This window comes from Balaenoptera acutorostrata, chromosome 4, assembly GCF_949987535.1.
Source record: "Balaenoptera acutorostrata chromosome 4, mBalAcu1.1, whole genome shotgun sequence".
NCBI classification, from domain to species: domain Eukaryota; kingdom Metazoa; phylum Chordata; class Mammalia; order Artiodactyla; family Balaenopteridae; genus Balaenoptera; species Balaenoptera acutorostrata.
The window spans coordinates 136,120,673-136,139,250 of NC_080067.1; the positions used below are offsets into that span (position 1 = coordinate 136,120,673).

Below are 18,578 nucleotides of genomic sequence, written 5' to 3' on the forward strand. Positions count from 1 at the left end.
TGTTAAAAGAAAGAAAGGAAGAACTTTGGGGCTGTTATGAAGAAAATTCTGACATACAAGAGTTTTTCTGTGGGGATGGAGTTGGGAGGGATGAATAGAAGAGACGCAACTGAGAGTGGCAAGAAATGAAAAGTTAATTTTCTCCAAGGAGACTCTGCCCTGCCCCTCTGGGAGAGCTATGTCCACTGGAGCTTCAGACTGTGGTGAGGTGAGATAGGAGCTGGTAGACTATGGCTGTGGGCCAAATCCAGGCTGCTGTCTGTTTTTGTAAATAAAGTTTTATTGGAACACAGACATGTCCATTTGTTTCCTGTTTTTGTAAATAAAGTTGGAGCCCCTCCATTCAAATGCATCTCGTCTGTGGCTGCTTTTGTGCTATAATGGCAGAGATGAGTAGTTCTGACAGAGATTGTAAGAGCTCATTCAGTGTAAAACATTTAGTATCTGATCCTTTACAGAAAAAAACTGCTGACTGACGGTTATAAGGGAAGACTAATTACTTCACCATCGTGAAACATTTCTTTTGGAGATTATAGGCTACATATGTCACACAGCAGTGGAGAGCTAACTTTAAAGTATTGATGAAAATGCCTTTCAAACCATTCTCTAAATGCTGTACACAAATATTAGCACTTCTTGCTTAAATTTATAAAACCCTGGACCTACCCCAGCCTTACTGAGTCACCCCCATGGCAGAGCCTGGGAATAGGTATTTTTAAGAGGCATGAACCCACAATGAGGCAAATTTGGGAAATGCTAGACTGGCACATACCAAGTCTTCCCAAGATGCTTATTGAATTGTATCAAGAAATTGAGATCACATTAATTGTGATGACAGTCTGTACCATGAGCTGCTGTGTGCATTATAGACCATAATTCAGAAACAAGCCAAGGGTTCATCATTTGAAAAGCTCCTTGAATTCCATTAAAAATAACTTTCCATGTAACAGTAAAAATCCATTTACTGTTGAAAAGGAGAAAATAAAAATTTTACATATTGCTTCCATCCAGAGACATACTGTTAATCTGTTAATATTTTGATGTACACACACTATCCTTTCTGGATTGAATTAGTATAATTCTAGTGAATTCTTAAAATACCATGTAGTTATTTTGGGTTACAGTTGTGGGAAGGGATTTCACTTGAGTTTCAGATTTGTTACCCTCTTGGAAGTGTTTAGATAAAGAGCCAAGAAATACATCACTGCTCCCATGGGAACAGAAGAACTGGTGAATATTATTATTAAAGCCTTGAATTTATGTGATCAGGCTTGGACAGAGCACATTTAGACTATTTAGATGTATTCTTTTTGTTCCTTTCTTGTTGTTGTTGTCATATTATCCTTTAATGACATCTTTTCCTTTGTATCTCTTTACCAACTGGCATCACCATACCACTGTTGAGGTCATGAGGATGCAGCCACTGACATTGCAGCCCACACAATGGGTGGTCCCCAGGATTGCTGTAAAGGTGCTGGAGAATTCTCTGGATAAAGATCTATGCTGCGTCTGTCAGGTGCTTTTGACAATATCATAAGAGGTGATATTTCCATTGTATTTAATGTATAACTGCCGTGTTCTATCTCTGGTTGGTTCGCCAAGGGCTTTGATGATCAGGGCAGAAGAGGAAGGTGCTACCTCATTCTGGGCCTTTCCATTCTGAAGGGTCAGTTTCACTGGAATCCAGATGCTTCCACTTACTGATTTCCTTGGCAATGTCCTTGTCACCACCAGCTTTTCTGAAGACACACCCGTGGGCTGATTTGGGAGCCAGTGCAGAATTGGTATCCACTTCCCCATCAACACACACAAGATCCACAACTTCGGTTTCCTTGAGGTTGAATTTAGGTGTCATGGTAAAGATGGCTGGTGTCGGATGAACCTGGATGCTAATAGATGATGAAGAAAGTTATACCTTTGTCTCCTTCACTCCAAAAGTTGTGTGTCAGACATCGATAATGAAACAACTCAATTTGATATTTCATACACAGTGCATCCTGGTATAGTGGAAATAGCACGAACTAAAATTTGGAAAACCTGGATCTTATCTGGGTCATTATTCCATAATGATCATTTATCCTTGAACTGTTTACTTAAATTGTTTGAGTCTCAGTTTGCTCATCTGTTAAATAGGGATGACAGTATTGGCCATGTTTATTTCATAGGATTATTGGGAAGATGAAGATAAACTCTTTTGAATAAGACTCTTTCTGGGGCTTCCCTGGTGGCGCAGTGGTTAAGAATTCTCCTGCCAATGCAGCAGACACAGGTTTGAGCTCTGGTCTGGGAAGGTTCCACATGCCGCAGAGCAACTGAGCCCACAAGCCACAAATACTGAAGCCTGCGCACCTACAGCCTGTGCTCCACAGCAAAAGAAGCCACCACAATGAGAAGCCCGCCCACCCCAACGAAGAGTAGCCCCCACTCGCCGCACCTACAGAAAGCCTGTGCTCAGCAACGAAGACCCAAAGCAGCCAAAAATAAATAAATAAAAATAAATAAATTTATTTAAAAAAAGAGTCTTTTTGATCAATTTTAATGCAATACGTAAGATGATATTATTGTCCATAAAATAATGTCAAACAGTAATAATAATTCCTGGAAAGATTTGCAGTCAGAAATGCAAATAGGTTTATATGTGAATGTTTTTAATCATCTGAATCTATGCCCCTTATTACTGTGGATAGCATGACAAATTAGCCTTTTATTCCTTAGACCAAGGAAACCTGCTAAATCCTTTTACTTATTTAACATTTTTTGAGCAGTTTAAGGTTTACAGAAAAAAAAAAAAATGAGTGAAAAGCACAGAGTTCCCTTCTATCCCCTCCCCCCCACTTCTCCTCCCTGATTTCCCCAATTATTAACATCTTGCATTAGCGTGGTACATTTGTTACAATTTATGAGTCAATATAGACACAGTCTTATTAACTAAAGTCTGTAGTTTATAACTCTTGGTGTTGTACATTTTATGGGTTTTGACAAACATATGACATATATTCACCATTATAGTGTCACACAGAATAGTTTCACTGCCCTAAAAATCCTATGCTCCCTATTCATCTCTCTCTCCCTCTCCACCCCTCTCTCCCTCTCTTTAAACCCCTGGCAACTACTGATCTTTTTCCTGTCTCCATAATTGTGCCTTTTCCAGAATGTTGTATAGTTGGAATCATACAATATGTAGCCTTTCAGATGGGCTTCTTTCACTTCATAATATACATGTAAGTTTCCTCCATGTATTTTGTGGCTTGATAGCTTATTTCTTTTTATTATTGAATAATATTTCATTGTCTGGATGTACCACAGTTTGTTTATCCGTTCACCTATGAAAGGACCTCTTGTTGGCCTCCAAGTTTTGGCAATCATGAATAAAGCTGCTATAAACATCTGTGTGTAAGTCTTTGTGTGGACATAAGTTTTTAGTTCCTTTGGGTAAATACCAAGGAGTGTGATGGCTAGATCATAATGGTAAGTACATGTTTAGTTTTGTAGGAAGCTGCCAAACTGTCTTCCAAAGTGGCCACACCATTTTTCACTCTCACCAGGATTTGGTGTTGTTAGTGTTTTGGATTTTGGCCATTCTCAGAGGGGTGTAGTGGAATCTCAATGTTGTTTTAATTTGCAATTTCCTAATGACGTATGGTGCTCAGCATCTTTTCATATGATTATTTCCCATCTCTATATCTTCTTTTGTGACGTGTCTGTTCATATCTTTTGCCCATTTTTAAATTGGGTTGTTTTCCTACTGTTGAGTTTTTTGTTTGTTTGTCTTTTTAATCTATAAACATAACGTAATTGTTTTTTTTGGGGGGGAAGGATTATTTATTTATTTATTTATTTATTTTTGGCTTGTTGGGTCTTCGTTTCGTGCGAGGGCTTTCTCTAGTTGCGGCAAGCAGGGGCCACTCTTCATCGCCGTGCGCGGGCCTCTCACTGTCGCGGCCTCTCTTGTTGCAGAGCACAGGCTCCAGACGCGCAGGCTCAGTAGTTGTGGCTCACGGGCCCAGTTGCTCCGCGGCATGTGGGATCTTCCCAGACCAGGGCTCGAACCCGTGTCCTCTGCATTGGCAGGCAGATTCTCAACCACTGCGCCACCAGGGAAACCCTGTTGAGTTTTAAGAGTTCTTTTTATATCTTGGATACCCATCCTTTACCTGGTATGTATTTTGCAAAGATTTTCTCCCAGTCTGTGCATTCTCTGGATACTTGTTTATCTTTAATTATTTACCCTCAACATCACCATCGAACTCTTTTAAAGTGCTACCCACCTTCAGGTTGATAGCTATTAAAAAGTTTGAACAGTTTGAACTTTCCCTTCCTGTTTACCATTGACTCGGTTTGCGGTCGGTTGCATCGTAGATGGGATCAAGTCACCAAGCCCAACAGCAGCTCAACCTCAGACCTCACGTTCTTAAGCCGAATCATCGCTGCCATCATCTGAGAGTCGGCTTGTGGCCTGTCCAAGTTGGCTGGGTCCCGGGGAGCTGACTGGAGCGGCCGACATTTTTGCTGACTGGAGTCATGCTATCTTTGCCAGTTTGCTGGAATAGACACAGACACCGATTGGGTCACGCTGAAGACATTCCTGTCTTGTGAAGCAAGTCTGTTTGTATTTTAGGTTTGCCAGGACTAATGAATTAAAACATTTGGACTCTCCACAACTTGCTGTTTATCAATGCCTCTGACAGGAGGAGGGATTTCTTTTGCTCTTGCTTTTTCTAGAAGCATGACAACATCCTGGCTGTTGGAGAGACAAGGAAAGGAGAGAGGGGTCGTGGAGGGAAGCGGAACAGGGAGGCCCCGTGGGACGCCGGGGTCTGGGGGACAGCAGGTAGCAGCGAGCCGCCCTCCCAGCTGTCACTGCTCCTCAGATTGTCAGCGGCTGCTATGCGGCAGGTGCAGCCGGCTCTGCCACTAGGTCTGTGCTCCACAAAGGCAACGACCGGCCAAGGCAGTGGCTGGCCCTGGATTACACAAGTGCAGACACTCAACTAAGTGAGGTAAGGCGACAGGTGTGAAAACCCAACTAAACGCTCAGAGCACCAGCAACTTAACCAAAGCTCTGCTACCGCCGAGAGGAGGAATCAGTGGCCCATTTCCCCCGGCGGTGTGATGAAAAGGCAAGTTGGTTCAGGGGCTCTTGTGGCTGACACCGTGTGGAACTCAAAATCCACCCAACTTTGCCGCCGCCATCCTTTGGGAGGCAGACAGATGTTCTCTGTTGTGTGGAGGGGAGGGACTCTAATTAGCTGTGTTGATCAATTCCATTTCCCGTGGCTGGAAACCCTGCCAGAGATCTATTTACAAAATCCCAGGAGGCAAATTTCCGCCTCTTGTGGTTTATTTCCTGGTGCAGGAGAGCATTGGGAGATTTAGCCAAAAGAGGAGTGAAGCTTTTCATCCTCAGATGTTACGATAAAATGGTTTGGTGATGGTACAGGGCGTAACAATAAGATTTTTTTCTTTTGGCTACAACTTTAAGGGGTTTTTTATTGTCTGTTTTGTTAAATTTGAGACAGTCTGTTCTATTCCCTAGGAACAGGTGGCTAACGAGATGGTTGATTCTAAGCAGACGAGACTACACAGAAATGTATGTCAGAGCTAAGATAAAGCAAATTTTGAGTCAAGTAACAGTGATTTTATATTACCCTTTTCTTGAGTCGAATGTTTCACATTAATACTTTTTTTCTAACTTAGAATGACATGACTTGGAGTGCTTTATGGTTCATTGCTACTTGTAGTGTTAAATGAATGGGCCAAATATGATTCTAACTGGGTGATGAACAGTTGCTGGTTTTTCTCCAAAGCTATACTAGGTGTTTAATATAAGCATGTTCTTTTTTCATATACTGGTGATAAGATGATTCCATATGTATGTATGTCTAAATATATATATATATATGTATGCATTCGCTTTGGCTCTATAAATAATTGTAAAAACAAAATTCAGTGTTCTAGACACTATTTTTAGATAGAGAAAAGTTATGGGAAAGAATCAGAAACCTTGCTGTGAGAAAATGTCCTGCTAAAGCAGTTCCCAGAATCTTGCTAAGGATGGTTAAAGAGATGATTTATATTTTGCCATTTTTAGAGACATTTTCTTTAAAATGTCATTCAGAGTTTTTGGTTTACTGTCTCCATGAGAAGGAAAGTAGAGGGCTTAGGGGGAAGCATGACTAAAAATAGAAAAGTTAAATATATGGATTTAAATGACAAAGATATCTTGTGTTTATAATAATATCTTTTCCTAGTCCCATTGAACAAAAATTATCAAATATCTTGGTTAAATTATTATACAAAGAAATATTCATGTATTTTCACCCACCCCAACCCATATTATCTGTAGCATGCTTTTCCATTCATTCTATCTTAGTTTATTAAATGGTAATTTAGTAGGTGATGTAGATCATCAATAGGATGTTTTTAGGATGTGTCTTTTGCTCATATCACACAACCTTAGAAATGTTTGGTAGATTAACAGGTAGTTAATCAGATATTTAAAGCACATACTATTCATAATATAACTGGGGGATATTTTAAAATAGTCTTTGGTATTCTTGAAATAATTCCATGATAGTTATTTGTTACCACTCCCAGATCAATAATTCATATCCAATTTAGGCTTTTGAGTGTGAAACGATGTCTGATGCCTTATTAAGACTTCTTTATCCCCCTCAATTAAAAATAAAATACTATATAAGACCTCAAAGGGCCAGGGTTGGACTGGTCAGTGTAAGGGATACTAAAAAAGTGAGGTGGGTGGAGATTTTGCCCCATCTTTTATATTTCGTTCTAGATATATTTCCAAAGCACATTTTTTTATAAGCCAGAAAAAGAATTATAAATGGGCCAGGTGTAGGGAAAGAAAGCTAGGAGCTAGGAATATCTTTAAAATAAGAAAGCAGTGCTTACTAACTTTCCCCTCTAAGTTCCAAAGGCCTCTGAGTATTTGAGGGATAATGTTGGGTAAAGTGACAATGGCTCTCTCTTGTTCTTACAGCTGGAAGACCAGGAGGAAGGCCAAGGCTCAGGTGCCCACATGATCAGCACAGCCAGGGTACCTGCGGATAAGCCAGTACGCATTGCCTTCAGCCTCGATAATGCCTCAGGTATGCTCTGCTTTGAGGGAAAGTGTTGCCTCCCCTGCCTGCCGCCTTCTTACCATCATTTTTTCTAGTTCCACAAAGGACATTTAAAAATGCATGCCTGGGGACTTCCCTGGCGGTCCAGTGGTCAGGACTCCGAGCTTCCACTGCAGGGGGCGCGGGTTCGATCCCTGGTCGGGAAACTGAGATCCTGCAGGTTGTGCAGCCAAAAAAAAAATGCATGCCTGGCATGACCCAATGATGGGGAGCGTGATTCTTCATCATGCATCGTTGGAGAGTGGCTTCCAGAAATGCCTCTGGTGATACGTCCGTCTCCAAACCTTTGGTTGTTTGAGCACATTTCTTCTTCTTCTTTTTTTAAAAAGTATTTATTTATTTAGGCTGTGCCGGGTTTTAGTTGCGGCATGCGGGACCTTCCTTGCGGCATGAGGATTTTTAGTTGCAGCATGCGGACTTCTTAGTTGCAGCATGCATGCGGGATCTAGGTCCCCCACCAGGGATCAAACCCGGGCCCCCTGCATTGGGAGCACGGAGTCTTACCCACTGGACCACCAGGGAAGTCCCTCTTCTTATTTTTTTACTTTTTCCATTTTAGTTTTCTTTTATTATAAAATTCATGGAGCTATAACAATTTCTAATGAGAACAAATTATGTCATTGTTAAAACTGCATGAGGAAATGTTTATTAAGAGCTGGCAGTTGGCTAGGTAATATAAAAATATCACTGTCCTGGTTCCAGCAGCATTTCCTGAAGCCTAAGTTCCAAATGCTGGTTTCTCACTGGTGCTCCCACACTTCCGGCTAAATAAACAGACTTCAGCGGGAGTGATGAATGGGACAGGTGAGGCGGACCTTCTTGAAATAGTATGGTCTGAGGTGAGGCTGCCATACTTAGAGCCCTTTGTCATGGCTTCCTTCAATGACCTCTTAACACACATACTCAGTTCCACCGTCTTTGACAGGGGACCTCAGGTGGTGTGAGGTCACAGCAGTGAGGAAGGGAAGGCTTGGATCTCTTCCACTGGTGTCATCTTTTACTTTCAGTCTAATGTCATCTGTTAAAATCACATAGTCATATGCTTAAACAACATTATCATTTAAACCTTGCATCTTCTGAGGATTGATTCCCTCCTTCCTTCCTTCCCTCCCTCACTCCCTCACTCCCTCCTTCCTTCCCTTTCTTCCCTCCCTCCCTTCCCTCCCTCCCTCCCTCCCTCCCTCCCTTCCTTCCTTCCTTTCCTTCCTTCCTTCCTTCCTTCCGTCCTTCCCTCCTACAATGCTCCTGTAGGAAGGAATGCTTTAAAAAGTAATGATTGAAAAGGGACAGGTTCCGCCCCAAAATAATGCAAAGTAAGGATCTGGGCTCTGTGAAGCCTGACACTACACAACCCATTTAGACTTTACTATACCAAGTGATTATGGTGGTGACACCTCTGCCCTGGGGTTCCTGGACTATGCAGCCCCCAGTGGAGAATTCGTTCTAGAGTAGGAAGAGGTGAAGCCTTGACTCTTCATCATCTTTTCTTCCAACACTCTTCCCATGGCCGCTGTTATATTATATTCCCAATCAAGGTTGCCCTGCAAGACAGTGATGAAGGGGAAACCTCCCAAAAGGCAAACCAATCCGTCTCAACTAAGAAATGACAACTACCATTAACTGCATTTGTCTTTGCATTAGATCTTCACTTATATTATTTCTGATCTTTAAAATAACCATGCAATGTAGGCATTAGTATTTCCAGTTTGCAGAGACAGAGATCAAGGTCCAGAGACCACACTGTTAGTGAGTAACAGAGTTATGATTTAAACTCAGGTCCCTAGACTGGACTGTCTGGATTCTTCATTATCCCATCATGCATCTCTAGGAAGAAAAGGAAGCTATGTTTGTAGGGAAAGAGAGTATGTAAGAACTCTCTGTACTTTCTGCTCAATTTATCTGTAAACCTAAAACTGCACTAAAAAATAGAGTCTATAATTAAAAACAAAACAAAAAAGAAAAGCTCCTTCTGTTTTTACGCATTTCATAAATGCAAGATTTTGAGGAATAATCAGTGCTTGAGTGGCTAGCTCTCAAGACAGACACATGTAAACCCAAAATCCCAAGGGAGAAAGAAGATGTACAATTTTCTTCCTTGTGCTCATGTCCCACATGAGCAGGACAAGTCCTGTCGCAATCAACAGTGTTACAGAGAAAATTTAGTATATAAAGCTTGGTTATTTCAAACAATATTATTATATCATAATTTTGGGCAACACAAATAAACATATTGGTTCCTCATAATTGTTTTAACAAAATTTAATTTATGTACAGAAAAGAACCATGGAGAGGTGGATCTTGCTCTTTGGGCTACATGAATAGACTCTCCCTTGAAGTACAAGATGTACAACTTGTAATTAATTTGCCACCATCCTTTGAACCCTCTTGGCCCATGACTGGGAATTCCTGCATGTTTTTCATCAGTCATTTTAGATTGGTTTGTTCCAGTCTCTTTCAAATGTCCCAAGAATGCCCACTTCTGAAATTCACAGTTTTTGATACAGTAGCTTCAAATAAGGGTTGTCATTTATTTCAAGTAATTCCTGACTTCTAGTTCTACAGAAAGATGCTCCTGAAGGCTTATGAAGAACCTTCTAAAATTAAATTTTGTAAAATGATCAATGTGTCCCCATATCTCTCGAAAGGGCACCTAACTAGAGAATCCAAGACAGGAGCTGGGGTTCTGTGTTTCTCTGTCTTTCTTAAAATAATCACCCGAGAGCACTTATCAAAAACATATGTTCCATGGCCCCACTCCTCCTGCAGTAGGCTCGGACTGAAGCCCAGCAATCTGTATTTTCCCATGCACCTGAGCTTACAAGTGCACAGAAAGATGCCTTGCAGATATCTGGGGACACTCCCTCTGAATTCTCGAATAAGGAGTGTGTGGAGTGTCACACCAAGCAACACTTGCCATCATACACACTGTGCATGCCTTTTGAATTCCACTGCATGTGGCCCATAGACCACACACTTAGGGGGAAAACAAAGGAAAAATCCTAGACTTTTACCATAAATGGGAAAACTAAGGTAAACTTTTAGGGAGTAATTCCTTATTATTGAATTTATTCTTGAGGAGTAAGCAGAGTCCATGAGAAAAGGAGATGTCTTTGCCTGTGAATGTTGACTTGTTCATTTCTTACGAGCATGTTGGGACCGTTCCTTTTCTTTCTTTTTTTTTTTTTTTTGCATATTTATCTGAGACAATTTAGTGTAGAGGTTAAGGGAATATGGCTTTGGAATCAGTGAGCTGTGGTTTCTAGATCTATTTCCATCACTGTTTGTATGATCTTGGGTAAGTTACTCAACTTTGCTGAACTTCAGTTTCTCATAAGATGTGTATGGTAATAACTCACAGAGTTGTTGTGAGAATTAAATGACACTATATAAATAAAACATGTAGCATAGCACTTGACATAAATTAAGGACTCAGCTAGCCCCTGTGTTTATGATGATTGCTTCTGGAAAATGAAGGAAAGTATAAACCATGAAGCAGCTTTGTGTTTCACCTACATCTCACACTTCTACTTCTTGTCAAGGCAGGGTGTATAGTATAACTGAGCTGCAATTATTTAGGGAGTAATTATCCAGTTGGTGGATTGTGGGTACCTCTGCTTCTGCTCTTATCAGTTAGCTGAGCTTTACTTAGTTTCTATATTTCTAGCATTCTGCCAAAGGCTGGTGATATGTGCAAAGAGAAGTACAATATGATCTCTCCTATGGGTTTTATAAGGCAGAAGTACAATATGATCTCTCTTATGGGGAAAAATCTGTCACCCAGAGCAGATGGGAACAGCTTCTTGGAAGATGTGATAGTCATCCTGGGCTTGAAGGCGCGTAGTGTATAGAAAGGTAGTGTAGGAAAGGTGCCATTTCTGGATGCCAGGTATAAGAAAAGGAAGCTACACATCTTCTAACAATTCTTCTTCCTTTTCCCTTCAAACAGAAAACGTGAGCAAAACCTAAGTCAGGAAGAGCACAATTTGTTCAGGAAATACTAAAACTCTCTTCAGCTGGAACAGAGGTCTGAACTGTGGAAGAGTTCCTGCCATTTACTGGGCCCCACTCTGAGCTGGGCATTGTGCTGGAGTCTTAGGTAGAACGTCTATTTTAGATAGCAGTAGACTAGAGTTCCCAAGTCAATCTTAAAAGTTCAGTGAAAGAGTTTGGATTTGATCAGAAGCAATAGAGTTTCAAGAGTTCTTGAGCAAGGGAGTAATATGATGAAAATGGTGAGTGTTCAATTGGGATAGTCTAGAATGTGGGGAGATGAGAGAATGCAAGGGGCTTTTTATCATGGTACACAGACAAAGTGATGAGAGCCTGGATTAGAGAATGGAATGGGATGATTGAATTCAGAGTACATTTGGAAGGAAGGGTTGAAAGGACTTGGTGACAGACTGACCTGGGAGATGGGGAATTGATCATTGATCATTGATAGCAGAATGAGCCAGAAGTTTTCAAAAAGACTAGGGACCTCTAGGGGCTTAAATAAAGGAAGCAAGTTGTTAGGGGGAAAAAAAGCCTTTTAAAATACAATCAACATTTCTAGCCTACCATTAGACCCCGTCCTTAAGTAACACTTAGCTAGCCATAACTCCCAGAGGCAGCAACGCTTGTCTTTTTTTTTTTTTTTTAAGAATATATTTTATTTTATTTATTTATTTTTTTGGCTGCACCGAGAGGCTTGCGGTATCTTGGGATCTTAGTTCCCCAACGAGGGATCAAACCCGGGTTCCCGGCAGTGAAAGCATGGAGTCCCTAACCACTGGACCTCCAGGAAATTCCCAGCAATGCTTGTCTTTAATAAACTATGATATGACTGGTATTACCTCCAAACTGGGAATTCCAAAGAGGTGACTTTCTAAATTGGGACCGTCATGAAGTTAGTTTTCTCAATAGAAAATGTGCAGAAGAGAAATAGGAATCCCACTTCTTGGGTTATTAGACACTCACTGGCCCTTCTCCAATTAGATAGAATTTAGAGTTAGACAGACGTGAGGATTTGATGTTAATTACTTGAGAATTTTCTTTATCTTCAGCAGAGCCAATATCTGGCACATTCTTGTGTAAATCTAGACCTTGGCTTTTTAAAAAAATTTTTTTGGTTGTTATTTAGAATCAAGGATACTGGTATCAGCCCTAGCTGGTAGCTTTCAACAATTTGTTTAAAAAATTTTTTTTCAAGCTATTAGAATTTTTCATATCTGGGCATGAATTAATCATAAGACCTTTAGTTTAAAAAAACTAAAGACCCACTCTGCTTAAGTAATACTATTTTGTCGTCACACATCTGGTGTTTTGTGTGGCAGTGGGAATTATGTGGAGTAGCTGAAGTAGCTATCCTTGAATCTAGTTTAACTGGGTATCGTGTGAATGTCTTTCTGCATACATGTGCAAAACTGGCTCTCAGCAAAATTGTGATGCAGGTGAAATGTCTCTTGTCATTGTCCCCTTCCTTCAACTTTTTTCTCCCTCTGGTACCTTTTCGTGTTACTTCTCTCTCCCTCTTCAGGGCCCCAAAGTTTCCGTACTCTCTTCTCTTCACAGTCTCAATCCTTGCTTTTGGGAAAGACTCTGGAAAACCTCATTCACACTAAGCAATAAGTGTCGAGGTTTACCTTTTTATCTCTCTCAGGGTGTATTTTTGTGTATCAGTAGGAGGTCTAGGGATAAAGTTCCCACTGGAATTCTACCAGCCAACTTGGTAAGGATGGCATTTGGGGACATGGGCTGGGTGAGCCTCTTTGAACTCTCCCAGGTCGCATTCTGTCCCAACTCTGACCCTACCTTTAGGGCTGCCTCAGCATGTACTGATAACAATAAGTTGAAAACCACTCAAGAGTGGGGTGGGAGTGGGGGGGGGGTCTGCTATATTTACATCCTTTACAGAGCACAGAGTTGAGAACCACAGTAGAACTTAATTATCAAATACTATAAAATCAATAATACAGTATCTATAACCCCTTTGAGTTTGTTATTCTGATATTGGGTGAAGATTCTTTGAGATACAACTGGATTTATTGGTTGGAATCTGTTGCTTAAGGCTGTAAAGAAAGGTCAAAAAGGAAATGAATGCTTATGGAGTCCCTAGGTGCTTTTACTTGTACTATCTCATCAATTTAGTATAGGCGACAACTCTGCAGGAAGATGTTATTATACCCATTTTACAGATGTGGAAACATTGGCTAAGGGAGGTTAAATAACTTGCCTCTAATCAAGCAGTTAATAAATAATGGGAAGGGATTCAAAGCCAGGCCCTTGGGGCTGTTTTTACTTTATTGCCCATTTGGAGGTAGGATCCAAGTAATAAGAGAAAAGAATGATTGTTCCTGTCAGCAGATAGCCTCCCCAGTGGTCCTGGGAAATGATGGAGGAAAGTTAGTTCTGATATGTTTTCATAGAGTAGGAAAGAAGAAAGGGAGAGGTAAATTTTATTTAGTGGTGTCTGACAAATAAATATACTTCCAACGAGTTCATCTTGAAGCAGATGTTTCTGGGTGAGGGAGTATGCTTTTAAGCTAAATAAGTCAAAATATTCTTACAAAAGGATAAATCAATAAGATTCACAAAATGATAGCTACAATAATAGTGACTAGATGAGTGTTTCAAAGAAACATAAAATCTGTCTTTAAACTGAATCAGGTCTCTCCATGCAGAGAAAATCATTCAGTCTATTTGATGTATGATCTTGTTTGCCTGACTGTTTTAGGTGCTGGTTAAGGTAACATGGTGATTTTTATTAATTATAAACAATTGACAATCTGCTAGGCATCATACGAAAGCTCTACCTTTATCCATATCCATATCTATAGTTTTAATTTTATGGTCCCTGAAAATTCAATGTGTATTAGATTCCCATCTCTAATGTTTAACAAGCAGAAAGCAAAGTTTAAAAAAGCTTTTGATGTGTTTCAAAATGATATTATGCTCTAACAAGAACCAAGGTACCCAGAAAGTTTAAAATAGTTTTTTGATATATTGGTAATGTGATTTGCAAACTTATGTCACTTATTTTATTTCTAAAAATAAAATGTGAATGTGATTTAGATTTAAAATTAGATTTAAAAATAAAATGTGATTTAGATTTAAAGGGAAAGTACTCAAAGACCTTTCATGTGTAAGTTAAAAAAATTTTTTTAAATAATATTTTAGATAGAAAGTGCTTTGATAAGGAAGCAAAAGAGAAACGCTTTTAAAATTCAGACTTAAATGAAGAGAGCTGAGGTTATGGCCACACCAGGGAAATCTCCCTTAACTTGCTGGGGAGAACTCAGTAATTAGAGTCAGTGATCTTGACCCTACCTGTTCTCTTTGGATTATTCGGATGATGAAGATACCCTTAACCCCCATCATTAAACACATACTCACATATGCGCATGCGGGCGCACACACACACACACACACACACACACACACACGTGCCTTGCCTCCCCATAACCACTTTGATTGAGTTTCTGGTGAAAAGGAATTTAAACTCGATTATATTAAGCATTCATTATTACTACTGATTATTTCCTAGGTGCCGGGCTTTAGGCGAAATGGTTGACATATGCATTCCTTTACTAATAAGTTTCTGAGACGGGGAATATGACGTCCATTTTGCAGAGGAGAAAACTGAGTCTCAAAGAGGTTATGTTGATTGTCCACATTCACCAATTAAAAACTGGTCAACCCAGAGATTCAAAGGCAGGTTTATCCATCCTACCAAATGGCATCAACCTGCTGTGTCCTTAGTGGTTAGGAGCCTTCACAGGCCAACAGTCACCAGGAAAGGTTTTTCATGAGCCTCTGCAGTGCAGCCACTGCCCCAGCTCACTTGCCGCTTAAGTGTCAGTTTGCCCCGGTGCCCTGAAGGACAGTCTCCAGGAGACCAGCACTCAGGGGTTGTCCTGGAGGCAGGACCACAATGTGTCACAGTGCAAACATTCTGGGGCTCTTCAAAAATTATCAAGAATTTCAAGACAGTGTACCCGGATCATTAAACCAAGCGCGGGCCCGCCTCGGCGAAGAGCTCCTGCGACTGCGCAGGTGCATTCCCACGAAGCCGGCTTCGACTGCTGGAAGTGTAGACGGGTTGAACGGATTCTGGGCCAGCTGCCTCTCCAAGTTCCTGGTTGGGGAGTGGAGTGAGGTTTGGGGATGTTTTCTGAGCGTGACTTCTCCCTCTCCTGAGGTCTTCTTCTCTGTGTGGAAACCGACACTCATTCTACCAAGGATTTGGAGTTTCCCAGCGTAGACCCAGTTGTACAATATTTAGGATGGAGGGCACAGTGGGAGGGGGAGAGAGTTGACTCCAAAGTCCAGTCAAGATGTTGTCTAGAGCAGTTGTTCTCAAATGTTGGTTCTCAGACCTGGTCTGGTTCTGATGAAGTTTTCCTCTCTGATGTAAAACAAAAGAAGTAAGGACAGCACAGTGAGGTTGTGTGTGTGTGTTTGTCTATAAAGCTAAATTTATCCATTATGATGGATACACTTGCATTCTAAGATTATATTTGTCTTATAATTTTGGTGTTAAAATGTTCTCTGTCATAAAGAGATGTTAAAGATACATGGTCGTTGTTTTGGAATCTTCACTAGCTGAATAAAAATTTGGACAGTCTAAGGGCATGATTCCCAATGTTTTGGGGAAAATTTTACTGGCTCATGAAATACAAGTGCATGGGAACCCATGAAGCCGAAGGTGAAGAAGCACAGGGCAGCATGAAAAGAGCCCTGGGCGGGGAGGCACCCTTTAGTCTTACGAGACTCTTCCTTTCGTGGGGCCCTTGTCCTCAGCTCTGCTCTGAGAGTCTGGGACCAGATGACCACCAGTTCCTTCCAGCTGTAGCATTATCTGAGAGCTCTGGCTGAATAATTACTAAATAACAGTGAGGATTTGGATTACAGACCCAATGGGCCTCCCTTATCTGATTCATGGAGAAGCACAGGGCAGACAATTTAAGGAAATCTGAAACAGAATAACCACCAAAGCAACCCAACAGCTGCTAAATAGACACTGAGACAAGCCCATCATAAAATGTACTATGGTATGTCATAATGGTTGGGATACCAATCAGAAAGTTCTATATTAAGTACCATTGACTTAGTCACATTGTGTTTGCAAAACAAGCAGTGAACATCTGCTTATTAAAAAAAAAAAAAAATTCCTCTTTCATTCTTTCCTTTATCTTTCGTCCTTTAACAAATTCCTGAGGATACATTTTTCTTGGTCCATCAAGCCCACAGTGCCATTTTGGAAAGGAAGCCTATGAATTATTTTCTTAATGCATTAAAAAATGTGGTAAAGTGATTTGCCAGTTTGGCATAGAACCTCAGTCCCTGCCTTGAATGTAATAGGCACTTAATAAATATTTGATTGATAAATAAATTTTAACAAAAAAGTACTTGCATTCTGATTTTTATCACATTATGAACATATCTAGCAACTACTCTCCTTTTTTCAAAAAAGCCAAATTTTTCAAGGGGGTGTGCAAGACATAGCTACTGTACAATTTACTTTGTGCTTCTGGAATTGTCAAAACAAACTTAACTGCTCTTAGGAACTCCGATCTGATATCACTGTCAAAATGTTTTACAACGATTTGGCCAAATGTTTGTGGAACAGCTGTGCTACTAGTCTGCCTGAGTCATTTTCCTTCTTTCTTTTTGGCCCAATCCTGTGATTCATCATTCTGCTTTTAGAATATTTGCCTATTTTTAAAACCAGTCAAAGAAGGCAGCCGCTGTTTAAAAGTAAACACACCACACATCAACTTGGAGCAGCTTTGTAAGCAGCTTTGCAAGCACTGAAATTTCTGGCTGGCAGGGATGCCAGCTAAACCAGATGGCATCAAGCAGTGAAACACAGGACTGGCTTTCAAACTCAGTCATCTCCTTACATCTGTCTTTGGTTTTCTTGTTTCCAATGCCATTTCCTGCTTGGAGTAAATCAACTTTAACAAAACTCTTGCTTTTATTTTGTCTTTCTAAAATATTTATTATATGTTTATTTCTATGTCAATCAATTAGACTTTTTTTTTTTCCAACTCGAGGAATCTAATCTTAAGCCTTTACTTATCTGCAAAATTATCAGCTTGGTCCCATATATATGCCTTTACATGGTGTGACTATCAATAATGACAGATTTTTATAATGGGCTTTATTAATTCTGGGTCATACCAGATATTTGCTATTTACTATAGTAATGCAAATGAATATCTGTTTTCCTTTTTTTTTTTTTTTTTTTTAATAATTAAGCAGGAAGGAGCGTGACTTCACAGAGAAGAAGGTGGATTAAGTCCCAGGAAGCCTTGAGTTCCATTCCTGGCTATCTTTTAGAATTCTAGAATGTACTATCTTCTCTGTACTTTGTAGAAGTGGTTTCTCCTTCTTACAAGTGGCTGCTCATCTGTGACTATTAAGGTTGGGGTGCCAAAGTATAATATGTTCCCATCTACCCGTACCAAGTTGTTCTAGCCTTGAACTCAATGAGCGGAAATGATCATGATGTTTGGGTTATTGATATTTTATTGAAGTAAACTGAAATACACCTTAGACCAAAGTCCATTTTATATACAAACTATAGGTTTTATATAAAGGCTATCTCCAAAGGGTCAGTAGAAACAAATGATTATTTCTGTCTTTTTAAAAAAAATTTTCTGTTTTTTTGTCCAATTCTTTGCAAATGATGGGGTGGATTGAAAAAGCCACAGTATTTGGCAGAAGTTGTCACCTCCGAGTAGAAGAAAGCATTCCAAGGGCCAAGGGATTGACTCTCCTTGTTTCCTTGTGAGATGGCACTCCAGCCTGCAGGGAGAGTCTTGGGAAGATTTCCCTGTTTCTACTTGCTCTCTGCAGCTACATAGCGTGGGTGAACCTGGGGGCATCCATTGTCTGGCAGGTACAGGAACAAATGGATTCACAGTTGGTGCCCCATTGCCATTGTCTGAAGCCACTCAAGTGGGAGTATTATTACACTACTCGACTAAAATATAGCAGAGGCCCTTAAGGTGTTTGGAAGAGGTGAATACTGTCCTTGTTTGAATGATATTTCTGGTGATTATCTTCGGTGCCTTCGAAGAAACGTAATCTCTTAGAAGCCAGGAGCTCCTCGTGTGCTGCGTTTTGTTCCGGATAGTACTGTCAGTGAGTAGGGAGAGGATGCTTGCTTCTGCGTTGTGTATGGCCCGTATTACTTCTTCTGGTTCAAAGAGAACTTCAACAGTTTTTATACATAAATTTGTTTATGGTAGTGAGAACATAAAAAGCATGATCTTTCTTTCTTATAATTTAAAATAGATTTGGTATTGAAATTATTTGTGTAGCCTGTATTTCATCGTATTCTCGTAGTCATACCTGTGGTAGATGTTGTCAACAAGGAGAGGATTGGAAATGTATGGCCAGTGGACCCACAGAGCCAGATACAGAGGTTCTGCTGACAAGAGGGCTGTCCTC

General features: G+C 40.4%; 1 protein-coding gene and 1 pseudogene across 4 annotated transcripts in view; one reads left to right on the forward strand and one right to left on the reverse strand.

The window, feature by feature from the left end:
- Window positions 1-1,345: 1,345 nt before the first annotated feature.
- LOC114236691 (60S ribosomal protein L12-like) lies at window positions 1,346-3,580 on the reverse strand (annotated as a pseudogene).
- A 1,066-nt stretch (window positions 3,581-4,646) lies between these two features.
- MAP3K7CL (MAP3K7 C-terminal like) overlaps window positions 4,647-18,578 on the forward strand; it is a 39,059-nt gene continuing 25,127 nt past the window's right edge. The window contains exons 1-3 of one of the 4 annotated variants that reach the window (XM_007173819.3): window positions 4,647-5,000; window positions 5,537-5,590; window positions 7,001-7,109. In XM_007173819.3, coding sequence (XP_007173881.1) covers window positions 5,555-5,590; window positions 7,001-7,109 — 145 coding nt within the window. In that variant the 5' untranslated portion in view covers window positions 4,647-5,000; window positions 5,537-5,554. The other 3 variants (XM_007173818.3, XM_007173821.3, XM_007173820.2) reach the window with 3 other exon arrangements.